Source organism: Callorhinus ursinus, unplaced genomic scaffold (genome assembly GCF_003265705.2).
Source record: "Callorhinus ursinus isolate GAN/ISIS: 27379988/994484 unplaced genomic scaffold, GSC_fseal_2.0 scaffold1, whole genome shotgun sequence".
In the NCBI taxonomy this organism is placed as follows: Eukaryota; Metazoa; Chordata; class Mammalia; order Carnivora; family Otariidae; genus Callorhinus; species Callorhinus ursinus.
The window spans coordinates 93,857,618-93,871,105 of NW_027397063.1; the positions used below are offsets into that span (position 1 = coordinate 93,857,618).

The 13,488-nt window shown below is 34.5% G+C and overlaps 1 protein-coding gene across 3 annotated transcripts in view; it reads left to right on the forward strand.

The window, feature by feature from the left end:
- KPNA4 (karyopherin subunit alpha 4) overlaps positions 1-13,488 on the forward strand; it is a 57,449-nt gene that overhangs the window by 13,693 nt on the left and 30,268 nt on the right. For all 3 annotated transcript variants that reach the window (XM_073897961.1, XM_025879630.2, XM_025879620.2), the window contains 5 exons: positions 9,331-9,375; positions 10,239-10,328; positions 10,440-10,469; positions 10,555-10,607; positions 12,619-12,714. In XM_073897961.1, coding sequence (XP_073754062.1) covers positions 9,331-9,375; positions 10,239-10,328; positions 10,440-10,469; positions 10,555-10,607; positions 12,619-12,714 — 314 coding nt within the window. The remainder of the gene's footprint in view (positions 1-9,330; positions 9,376-10,238; positions 10,329-10,439; positions 10,470-10,554; positions 10,608-12,618; positions 12,715-13,488) is intronic.

Genomic DNA, 13,488 nt, shown 5'->3' on the forward strand with positions numbered 1-13,488 from the left:
CAGTGCTATTCAACATGGTACTAAAAGTCCTAGCCAGAGCAGTTAGGCAAGAAAAAGAAGTAAAAGACATCCACATTGGAAAGGAGGAAGTAAAATTCTCTGTAGACAGTTTGATCTTATATGTAGAAACCCTAATGATCCTCCTAAAAAAAAAAAGTAATAAATGATTCAGCAGAGTTATAGGATGTAAAATCAGCATTTGCTCATAAGGAACAATTTGAAAAGGAAATTAAGAAACATTGAGTTACAATAGCATCAGAAGGTATAAAATACTTAGGAATAAACCTAACTAATGAGGTAAAAGACTTTCACACTGAAAACTGCAAAATGTTGCTGAAAGAAATTAGCAAAATTAAATGGAAGGGCATCCCATGTTCATGAGTTGGAAGACCTATTATTAAATGTTAGTACTACCTAAAGTGATCTACAGATTTAATGGGAAAGTCCATATGGAATCTCAGGGGACCCTGAATAACCAAAACAATCCTGAAAAAGAAGAGAAAGTTGGAGGTCTCACACTTCCTAATTTAAAACTTGAAAGTTACAGTAATCAAAGCAGTGTGGTATTGACATAAAGCCAAACATTGACCTACGGAATAGAATAGGGAGTCTAGAAATAAACTCTTGCATATATGGTCAGAGATTTTTGACAAGAGTGCTAAGACCATTCAGTGGTAAAGGACAGTCTTCAAAAAATGGGGCTGGGAAAATTTGGTGGCCACGAGCAAAAGAATGAAATTGGACCCTTACTTAACACCATATACTAAAAATTAAAATGGATCAAGGACCTAAATGTAAGACCTAAAACAAAACTCTTAGGAGAAGGACTAGGACAGAAACTTCATGACATTAGATTGGGCAGTGATTTCTTGGATATGACACTGAAGGGGTGTGTGTGTGTATATACATCTTGTACAAGACAGACAAATATAAGAAACTGGAAATTGAACTTTTTTCTGTTCTTATATTTCCTAACTTTTCCAAAGAGATATGTATAACTTCTGAATTTAATACATTTCTCTGTTGTTCATATATTTGGTAGTGAAACTCCACTGTAATCCCATTCCTTGGAGTTAACAACTGTTTTTTTTTCCTTAAGATTTTATTTATTTGAGAAAGAGGGAGAGCGTGCACACAAGCGGGTGGAGGGGGGCAGAGGGAGAGGGAGAAGCAAACTCCTGAGCAGGGGAGCCTGATGCAGGGCTCGATCCCAGGAGCCTGAGATCATGACCTTAGCCAAAGGCAGACACAACCAACTGAGCCACCCAGGTGCCCCTGGAGTTGACAGTTGTTAGTGATTTCTTACATTTTTTGTGATTTTTAAATTATATTTATGTACTAATTGTTTCAGTGCTTATAATTTAGATGAGGATCATTTTAAAGTGGTAGTATGTTTAGTAGAAGTATTTTAAACTGTTCAGTAACTTGCCACGGTTAAATTTGGCCGCCTCCTGTTTAATTTACTTTCAGACTTACCTTGTACTCTATCTTGAGTAATCTTTTTACTTGTTAGAGATAAAGAGTTTGATTCTGCTTATGAAGACTTGCCCATCACTAGTAGTGCATATGGAACTTTACTACTATTAATAAATACTATCTTGAGAAATCATCAGAGTAAGCATTTAACATTAAGCATTTAAAATTTCCCTTTTATTGTCATAAATGGGAAATGTCATAAACAAAGTTGGAATGTATTTGCTAATCGCATACAGTTTGCCAGCATACATGATATTTGGCAAACACATGAATAAGCACTGTGATGGCTGCTTCAAGTGGAAATGAAAGGAGGGAAAAGTGGAAAGGAATGGGAAAACGGGCTTTTTTTTTTTTTTTAAAGATTATTTACTTGAGAGAGAGAGTGAGCAAGTGTGCGAGTGGGGGGAGGGACAAAAGGAGAGGGAGAGAGAGAATCTCAAGCAGACTCCCCACTGGCACGGAGCCCGGACTCGGGGCTCAATTCCACAACCCTGAGATCATGATCTGAGCCACCCAGACACCCTAAAACAGACTTTTGTAGTTACACACTTCTAGCATTTTTATTGGTTTACCATGTTTATTGGGTTGAACAATTATTGTACCTACCAGGTATGTTTAAAAATGTGGTGATCATTTGGGTTGAAAACACCAGTAACTCAACTTTTCTCTGAACTGTTCTGTAGATTAGCTTTATATGATTGATTATGATCTGATTGATTGATTGGTATGGCTCCTTGCCTGCCTTTCTATTCTTTCTGACCTTCTTCAACAGATCCTGCATGCACCGTCTTTGTAACCCCCTCTTTTTGTATATGCTGCATTTTCTACTTGGAGTGCCTGTTTCTAGATGAGTTTTCATTTATTCTTAAAGATCCAGCTTATATTTCATTTTTACTTACTGTAGTCTTTCTACTGTCAAGAGGAGTATATACATGTTATAACACATTAGATGAGTAAAATCAAGTAATGTGTTATAAATGGTGTTTGGCACCAAATGTTTGCTAAATGTTAGTCTTTATTACTATTTTATTATATTTCTCTGTCATAAATACTACCTCCTCAAAGCCACGGATAGGCTGTATCTGGTCCACCTTTGTATTTCTAGTGCTTGACAAATAGGTGATTAATATTTGATTGAGTAAATGCTTCCCAGCCAGCTCTAAATAATAATACAGTAGTAATCCATGTTGTGGGGAGGGGAAGGTTATGTATGTTTCTGTGTATATATATATATATATAACTTTTTAAAAATTATTTTATTGAGATACAATATATGTAGCATAAAACCCTCTTAAAGTGTACAATTCAATGATTTTTAGTAAATTTTCAGCTATGCAGCCATTGCCACAATCCAGTTTTAGAATATATCCCATCATCCCACAGAATATCTCATGCCTGATTAGTCTTTTAAATTTTTTTCTTTTCTTTCTTTTTTTTTTTTTTTGGTGCTGTTACCTAAATATTAACATTCCTAGGGGATGGAGATAGGCTGTATGAAATAAAATCAAAGTATTATATTCCTTATCTTCTGTATGACTAACTTTCAAAATTTTCTCTAGTGAGATTGTCGGCCAAACCCTCATATTTTACTCAAAAAATTTTAAAATATTTAAATTTCATACAGTATGTTAGTAGTTTTTAGAGTTTTAAAGACAAACTATACATTGGTAAAAAGTGATTTAGAAATTAAGTAGCCACTAGTTAGAAAATAAGTAGCCATAAATTGGAAAAGGAAGGACTGAACACTGTCCTTAGTAAAGTGTTTAATCCCTAGAATTTAGGATAGTGATAGACACAGTAATTATTTGTTAAATTAAAAAACTGTATTGTGTTCTGTAAGATTCACTTGTTTGAGTTTTTTGATAATTTCTTGTTCCCTTTTGGCGGAATTTAGGATTTTGTATTTGTATTTATTATAAGCAAAGAAATAGAAAAATACGGGATGATCTGCCTAAACTCTACCCCTTCCTTACTCAGTCTCTTTCTCTGCCTCTCTCCCCATCCCCCCATTTACAGCCTTTGTCCTTTAGATAGCTCTTTGGCCTATAAATAAGTCTTTGGCCAGTTTGGCAGCCTTTTGGAATTCTAATTGTAAGTCATGTGAATTCACAACTATTATATTTGCAAGTAGTATATAAAAACTTGGCTCTTTAAGATGAGTAAAGACTTAGAAAAATAAACGTTATATACCCCTTTCGTGGGAACCCAGAGAAATAAAAGTCCTCTATTTGAGTTGGACTTGTGACTTGGTAAATGTCTAAATATCTAATACCACTTTTAAGACTTGCTTTTTTGCAATAAAAAACATGGGTAAGTGCTGCCAGGCTGGTGCAGAGGATGTCTTTCTGCTAGTTCATTCAGTCTTCTGTTTACCTTGAAGGTAATAGCTTTTCCTCAAGAGAAGAAAATTCTTTACTTGCTTTCTTGCTCCGTAATAAAGAGATTGTCAGATCTCTTACTTTGCAAATAAATTTCTGTGGGTAGGAATAGCCCAAGGCTTATGTCACTACTACAATGTTAAATTGGTTTGATAAATCCTTTATTAATAGTTCCAGATTATCAGAAACTGCAAATTTAGTAAGATACACTGTAATGGGAAAAAATTCTTTGGGTGTAAATAAAATATTTTTGTAAATGTACATATTTAATATTTATGTAACATTTTACCTTATTTAAAAGAAGTTAAAACCCATTATAACTTAATTCCACTTCTTTAGGTGGAATAGTTACTAATAAAAAACCTTTTTTTGACTACAGATACCTGTCCCTCAGAAGTCTACCTTTTATTGAACAATCTTTTAAGTAGTACATTTTATAAGTTGTATTTTCTGTGTGTGAGACATAGGACCCAATTTTTTGTTGTTGGCTACTAAAGTTGTTTAGTGTTTTTGTATTGTGATACAGTGCAAAGCCCACTGTCTTGATAATAGTACTTTTTCTTTAGTATGAACCATAGGCTATAAGACTGGCTTGAGCTTTTAAGACTTGGGGGAGATAATATGGCTTACTGGTTAATTGGCTCTGTAGGCCATCTGAATTCTGATCCTCACTATCCCACTCCCAGCATTGTGGTCTTGGCCAGATAATTTAACTTCTCTAGGCCTCAGTTTCCTTATTTATAAAAAAAAAGAAACCCTTTTTTTAAGCTTTTAAGGCTATAATAGTTAAAGGATAGTGAATGTTGAAACTTTTATTATAGTACTTGGCTAAATATTTTTATTCATTTTGCAGCCTATCTTATTTGTATTTTTTTATTGAGTCTTCGTTTTTTTTTAAAGGCGAAAGATTCAAAAAGACTTTATGAAAGAAAATGTAGGAGAAAAATACATGAGGGGCACCTGGGTGGCTCAGTAGGTTGAGTGCCCAACTCTTGATCTTGGCTCAGGTTTTGATTTCAGGGTTGTGGGTTCAAGCCCTGCGTTTGGCTCCATGCCCAAGCCTACTTAAAATAAATAAATAATGAAAACACATGAAAAGTTGTTCAATATCATTAATCATTAGGGAAATGAAAAACCACTACATATCTATTAAAATGGCTACATGAAAAAGATTGACCATTTCAAATGTTGATAATGTGAAGGACTAGAACTCTCCTGTACTGTTACTGGGATGGACAATTACACAACCAATTTGGAAAACAGTTTGCAGGGGTTTTGGTTTTTGTTTATTTTTTTTATTCAGATACAGTTAACATACAATGTTTTATTAGCTTCAAGTGTACAATATAATGTGCTCATCATAAGTGTACTCTTAATCCCCTTCACCTGTTTTGCGCATCCCTCACCCAGCTCCCTCTGGCCACCAACAGTTCTTTTTCTGTATTTTTTTGTTTGTTCTTTTTTTCTTAAATTCCACATATACGTGAAGTCATGGTATTTGTCTTCTCTGACTTACTTCACTTAGCATTATATTCTCTAGCTTCATCCATGTCATTGCAAATAGCAAGATTTCATTCTTTTTTTATGGCCTAATATTTCATTGTGTGTGTATGTATGCATATATACATATATGTATATACATACACCACATCTTCTTTATTCATTTACATGATGGGCGCTTGGGAAGTTTTCATAATTTGGCTGTTGGAGAGTAATGCTCCAGTAAACATAGGGGTGCCTGGATCCCTTTGAATTAGTGTTTTGTATTTCGGGGGGTAATTATCCAGCAGTGGAATTCCTGGATTGTGTGATATTGCCATCTTTAGGTTTTCGAGGAACCTCCATACTGTTTACTGCAGTGGCTGTACCAGTTTGCATGTCTACCAGTAGTACACATGGGTCCCCTTTTTCCACATCCTCACCAACACTTCTTATTTCTTGTGGTTTCAGTTTCAGCCATTCTGACAGGTGTAAAGTGATATCTCATTGTGGTTTTAATTTTCATTTCCTTGATGATTAGTGATGTTGAGCATCTTTTCATGTGTCTGTTGGCCATCTGGATGTCTTTGGAAAAATGTTCATTCAGTTCCCCTGCCCATTTTTTAATTGGATTATTTGTTCTTTTTGGTGTGGAGTTGTAGATGACATTTTTTATATATTTTGGATATTAACCCTTTATCGGATATGTCATTTTATCTTCTCCTGTTCAGTAGGTTGCCTTTTTGTTTTGTTGATGATTGCCTTTGCTGCAAAAACTTTTTATTTTGGTGTAGTCCCAATAGTTTAATTTTGCCTTTGCCTCCCATGCCTGAGGGGACACATCTAGTAAAATGTTTCTGTGGTTCATGTCAAAGAAATTACTGCCTATGTTTTCTTTCTGGAGTTGTATGGTTTCAGATCTCACATTTAGGTCTTTAACCCATTTTGAGTTTATTTTTGTTTATGGTGTAAGAAAGTGATCCAGTTTCATTCTTTGGGTATTTTTAAAATATATATCTACCAAAACTCAAATGATCATCAAAAGTTCACTTAAACAGAGATTGAATAAATTGGTTTGATCAAAAATTGAGGTAAAGATTTCTGGACATATGAGATTACCCAATACAATTTAAGAAGGAATAATATTTATTATGTTATTCCTTACATATTGAATATATGTTCTAGTGGGGAGAGGGTAGCAATTAAATTTTATATAGCATATTAGCATGTGATAAGTGGTATGGAAAAAATAAGGCAGAGAAGAGGAGTAGAGAGTACCCAGTGGGAGAGTTTCTAGATGGCTAGGAAGGGAAAGACCTTACCATGGAGGTGACATTTGAAAGATGAGAGTAAGCACTGCAGATAGTGAGGGAAGAGCATTACAGCCTGAGGAATTAGCAGTAGCAGTAATAATAATAGCTAATACATATACTGTTATGTGCCAGGAGCTATTTAACTCCTTTACATATATTAACTTACTTAATCTTTATAGTATCCTATGAAATAGGTATTTTTACTGTCCTCATTTTATAGATGACAAAACTGAGGCATTGAGAGCTACTAAGTAGTATGCCTGAAAATTGAACCCAAGCAGTTTGACTCTGGAGTCCATCCTTAGGAGTTGCTGTATAGTGTATAAGTGAAGGCCCTGAAGAGAGAGAATTTACAGTGTGTTAGAGGAATAGCAAAGTTAGTGCAGATAAAGCAGAGTAATCAAGAGAATGATAGGAGCTGAGGTCTGAACGGTGGTAATTGGAGAAGGGTTAACCTAGGAAGATTTGAGTGGACTTAAACCATTTTAATGACTGGGCTTTACTCCAAAATGGAGAGCCTTTGATAGTTTTGAACAGGCAAGTAACATGATCTGACTGACTTCTTAAAAAGGGGTTCTTTACTGAGTCCTTCCTCAGAGTGGGTAGAATTCAGGAGGACCTGGAGACTTAGAAAAAAATCACATCTTTATTTTCACTAACTTCTAACAGTGTTTCCTTCATTTAATAATGTAGCCAATAAACTTCAGTAGTTATTAAAGTTACCTGTGACTTTTTGTCACCACCACTAAAACATTATTGTTGCAGGATATCTTGAAATATCATTTAAGGTCAACATTACTTTGAAATTATGGTAGTTATTAGACTCACTCACTGTTAGATCCCACTTAATGGGATAATGAAGCACATATACTACAGTTTATTTTTTAATATTTATATATTTTTGACAACTATAGAGCAATATAATTGTTTTTCTTTGTAATCCTATGTATTTCTTATCTCTTTAAAAACTATATGGGGGCGCCTGGGTGGCTCAGTTGGTTTAAGCGACCGACTCTTGATTTCAGATATGTCGTGGGATTGAGCCCTCTGTTGGGCTCTGCGCTCTGCGTGGAGTCTTCTGGAGACTCTTTCTCTCCCTCCGCCCCTCCCTCTGTTCATGTTCTCTCTCAATAAATAAATAAATCTTTAAAAAAATAAAAAATAAAAACACTATATAGAAGGTGTTCATTGATTTCACCAGATTGCCAAAGGAGACTATAGCACTCAAAAATTAAGATTCCCTGTGAGGATTACTTTGGTTATTGTGATACGAACGAACTACAGAGAAGGAGGGCAAGAGCAGAAAGAGGGGTACAAGTTAAGATGCTTTTGCAGTAATCTAGGTGAGAGTTAATGGTGAGTTGGACCAGAGTAGTGGCAGAGAAGGTAGTGATATGTAGTTGGATTTCAGATAAGTTTTGAAGGTTGAACCAGTAGGAGGATTTGGTACGATCGAATGTGTAATGTGAGAGAAAAAGAATCAAGGATGGCTCTAAAGTTTTTGGTCTCTGCATAGTATGGAGCTGCCATTTGCTGAAAATCCCTTTGAAATTATCAGTAGATCTATAATGCTGGATATGTTTGTGTGTGTTTTTTTTTTAAAGATTTATGTATTTAAGAGAGCACACGAGCTGGGGGAGAGGGAGAGAATCTCAAGTAGACTCCCCACTGAGTGCAGAGCCTATCACAGGGCTTGATCTCATGACCTTGAGATCAAGAGTCCAGACGCTTAACTGAGTAAGCCACCGAAGTGCCCCTGTCATAAATTTTTTAAACAGTAACATAAGGCTTATAAAAATAAAGGTACAAAGATACAAAGAATAAGAACTCTTGGTCTCATCTCACACATGAGTCATGCGAGATGAGATAGAGTTATGTATGTTTGTTAAAAATTAAAAGTTTGGTTTTGGATATAAGTTTGAGATCTTTAGTTAGACATATGAGTATTACTTTGTGACTTGCTATTTCTACATCTGCCCAGGCATATGCAGTCACTAGAAAGAATGAGAAGAACTTACACATAGAGCTTAAACTTGTATTGTTTCTGAAATTCTGAATGTTTTACAGTAAGCATGTATCCATGTGTTAGGTGAGCTTAAAATGAGAAAACCACATGTTAAAAAATAAGAGAATGGTTACAGGATGTGATAGAAAAATGTTGTGGTCATTAGAAATAATGAAAAAGATCTACTGTATTATACCACCATGGAACGGCTCTAAAAATCTATAAATTAAGTAAACAAAAATAAGGTAAAGACAGAATAAGTAGGTAAGTGTGTCAGAAACACAGTAAAATCTAACAGTGTGTATTTAGAGAAAGACTGGATGGATAGGATGAATGGATGGGAAGACACCTTCCCCTCCTTTTAAGCAGGTGAATTTACTAGCCTTGTACATGTATTACTTCTTTAAGTGTCATGATTCATATGGGAGGTGAGCTTATGGGTTGGTTCTTTTATTCTTTGTATCTTTGGATTCTTATAAATGTTACAGTTTTAAAAAATTTTTATCTAATATAGAAAATCATGTCTATAATATGATCTTTATTACGAGTAAAGTATGACTGTTTACATATGACTAGAAGAAAAGATTATGGGATATACATTAAAATGTTAATAGTCATTTTCTTCAGTGATGGAAATTGAGGTGATTTTTTAAAAATATTTTTCTTTAATTTCTTGTAGACTATGAGAAGACAACGAAATGAAGTTGTAGTTGAATTAAGGAAGGTGAGTCTGCGTAATATTGAGTACTTCCAAGCATAATTCTAACAACAGTACAGGATATATAGAAGATATATGTATGTTAATCCCAAGTGCCTACCATTTCTTTTTTTTTTTTTGAAAACTGAAGGGTTTTGACTAAACTTAAGCAGGCTATTAAAGTTGGCAAGATACAACTTGGCCACTCTCTGTAAATGGAGATAAACGAGTTATATGGTGTTTTTCTTTAATAATTTATATAAAGTGAAAGTCTTTTCTATACAGTTATACTAAATAGTTCTGCTATTTACAGGTGTAGTTATACCCTGAAAAGAACTTGTTCTACTTATAAATTTAATCAACTTTTCAAGTATTAAAATTGGTTATATTTCATGTGTGTAAAAAAAAAAAAAAGTTGGGAATATATCTTTAAATTTGTTCCACACATTTTAAGTGAAATTTAAGTGACCGTTGATTTTTGTAAGGCATTGTTGATTTTTGTCTGATTTTGAATTGCCCAACTTTTGCTTTGACTTTGTTTTTAGGTGATAAAGAGAAGCTCCCAGATGATGTATAAAATGGTTTAGTACTTTTAAACAAATATATATGTTTGGTTCTGGCTTAAACTGTACACTTTTTTAATCAAAAAAAAATTTTTTTAGTTTGCTTTTACATAGTTCACGGTTCATTAAAAATGTAATATTTGGGGCTTGGGGCTAAATTAGTGTTGCTTAAGTGTTTGAATCACAATTTGGTTTAATTTTTTGCATTTTACTTTTAAAAGTCACTTCCCATTTCAGTTTGTAGGCACAGGATTGCCTATCCTTTGTATGAAAGTATTTAGCTTTTTTTAACTAAAGTTCTTTTTTTGATATATATATTTTTTTAAGAATAAAAGAGATGAGCATCTCTTAAAGAGAAGGAATGTACCACATGAAGATATCTGTGAAGATTCTGATATAGATGGCGATTATAGAGTGGTAAGTTATTGTTACTCTGTTAACTTAAAAACTACCAGTGAAAAATTTTACGTAAATGTAGAATTTTAAGGTGACTTTTTAACTTAGTTTTCCCCTCAATTTTTTTCACAGCAAAATACCTCTCTAGAAGCTATTGTTCAAGTAAGTTGAGTTTTTTTCCCCCTCTCTTCATTTGTATTTCTAATTATTATGTATCTATATCAAAAATCGTTTTAATTTTTTATAGAATGCTTCAAGTGATAACCAAGGAATTCAATTAAGTGCAGTTCAAGCTGCTAGGTAAGTTAAATTTTGAGGACATATTTAAATTTTATAACTTACCCAGGAGTTCTGTTTGAGTTTCCACTGTATAGTAGTACTGTCACTCATACTAACTTTGATGACAAACAATAAAGAACAGTCCATAGACCATCTACGTTTACTGCAAAATTTTTTCTCTGATCTAGGTATTAAAATTGGTAGCAGTTTTCTAAACTCACAAATAAACAAGTTTCAGCTTGCGTAGCACGTACAGATGCTAGGGAAGAGTTGTTTTGATAGGTTATTGCTATCAACTAATAGAAAAACATCATAAAACTTCACTTTTTATTAACAGGTTTAATTTTATGAAAAGATTTTTTTATCTCCTTCCCAGGTAGCTAATTCTTTTCACAATCCCTATTTTAATCAAATCATAAATTGATTTATAAGCTTACTGTCACAGTGTACAGGCAAGTAGACATTAAGATTTAGGGCTATAAAGTTTCCCAGTGTACTTCCAGGTAGGAATATTAAGTTATTTTGCATATTTCTGCTGTGAAATCTATGTTCTCGAGTTGTATGCTCCTGTATTTTAAAGGGGGAACCAGAGAAACTTCTGAGACCTTTGTATTAAGGCATGGTTGTCTCATAGTATCATACAGTCTTTGCTTTCTGTATTTATAAATATAAGAGTAATGCTCTGTGTTATTATTAGTAGGACACAGACACTTAAGTAATTGATCCTATTCATAGAATTTCCTAGTGGGAGAAGATTTCACTGGTCCATCCAATATCTTAGCTAGTATTTGAATCTTTTATAAAAAAAATTTATTAGAGTTTTCCTACTTTTTGTATTCATTTTAAATAACCTGGAACAGATAAGAAAATTACAGAATTAGCAGTGTTGCCTACTATAGGTAAAAGAACTTCTTAGGACTTGGTTATGTAGGAAGAAAATTCACAGAAGTATTCACATCTTAAAATGGCAAATTAATGTTTATAAATGATTAAGAAATTGATACATTATGCTCACCATTTTCAGAGTTGATTATTTGAGTTTTGGAGCAGCTTTTCTCAACAGTTCTAAATAAAGCCTTAAGGCCCCTAAGGCCGATATTCTCGAATTTTTTTATGGTCTTTGGATCCTTAGGAGATCCTGAGACAACTTTATGGGTATACAAGATCAAACCCATTTTCACAATAATACTAAGACTTTGTTTGCCTTTTTCTAATGTGTTAACAATTTACACTGATGTTGGAAAAGCAACTGTGACTAAAACTTGATGGTACTCAATTAGACAGTGGCACCAAACTGGTTCTGTATTATATTTTGTAGATATTGTATGCACCATTGTGCACTCAGAAGAAAGAAGGCCATTTCTAAATCTTTAAGAATGTCCTCAATGTAGTAGAAACAAGTTCTTTTATTAAATCTGGAACCTAGATTAAGAAAGACTGGGCTATTTCCTACTTTGTGCTAAGAACTGTGGCATGTGCTGTGGAAAATACTGTGAAAAAGCATGTGGTATAATTCTTGCTATGTAAGAACTCTGGAACCTAATTGAGAAGGCAAAGGTATATTAAAAATAGGGTGATAACAGCAAATGTAAATATGCTGTGTAAATGTTCTTGGAATTCAGAGAGGATAGAGTGAAAACTTACAAACTGAAATGGACTTTGAATAGATAGAGCTTGAATAGATAGAAAAGAGGGTATTCCAAGTTTGGGGAATAGGATGTGAAGAGCCTGGAAATGAGATTGAAATGGTAAGACAGACAACTGTTCTGTTGTTGAATTACAGAGAGTAAGATTGGTCAGTTAGGTAAGATGGAGCCAACTTGTGGAGGACAAGGAGGTTACGTTCATTGGGTAGTAAATATGCAGCCATTCCTTGGTTTATATAGGGGAATGATCTGATTAAGCTTTCATAAACATGGCTGTGCAGGGTATTCACATGGGTGAGGACTTGTGTTATCTCTGTGTCAAATATGAATTTGAATTTAATTATATATATCATTAAATTTCACAAGAGTATGTATATCTCTCATAGGAAGCTTTTGTCCAGTGATCGAAATCCACCAATTGATGACTTAATAAAATCTGGAATATTGCCTATTTTAGTCCATTGTCTTGAAAGAGATGACAAGTAAGTACATTATTTTAAGAGGTAATTTAGAATGTATCCTTTGCAGAAGACAAGATTTTCTAGTAGTTTGGTCTTTAAAGAAAAAAGGAAGGGGCTATAAGAGTTGAAAAGCCAGTGATAGTGCAGGGTGTGTTTACCCCAAGAGGTGAACATAAAGGCCAAAGAGGAACTTGAGAATGATACATTGAACTTTTTTTTTAAAAGATTTTATTTATTTATTTGACAGAGAGAGAGAGAGAGAGAGAGAGACACAGCGAGAGAGGGAACACAAGCAGAGAGAGTGGGAGAGGGAGAAGCAGGCTTCCCGCCAAGCAGGGAGCCCAATGCGGGGCTCCATCCCGGGACCCTGGGATCATGACCTGAGCTGACGGCAGATGCTTAACGACTGAGCCACCCACGCACCCCAAGAATGATACATTGAACTTTTAAGCTCTGAAAATTGGCAAAAACTAGTTTGGCTGATAAGTACTTGAGAAAACTATTTGGGTAGTCATATGCAGGTATCTAAATAAAGAGTTTTTGGGGTGCCTGGATGGCTCAGTTGGTTAAGCGTCTGCCTTCAGCTCAGGTCATGATCCCTGGGTCCTGGGATCAAGCTCCCTGCTTAGCAGGGAGCCTACTTCTCCCTCTCCTTCTGCCCCTCCTCCCCACCCCCGTCCTGTTCGTGTTCTTGTGCACTCTCTCTCTCTCAAATGAAGAAATAAAATCTTAATTAAAAAAAAAAAAGTTTTTACTAAAAATAGGTGGGACACCTGAGGAAATTGTATGCTTTTT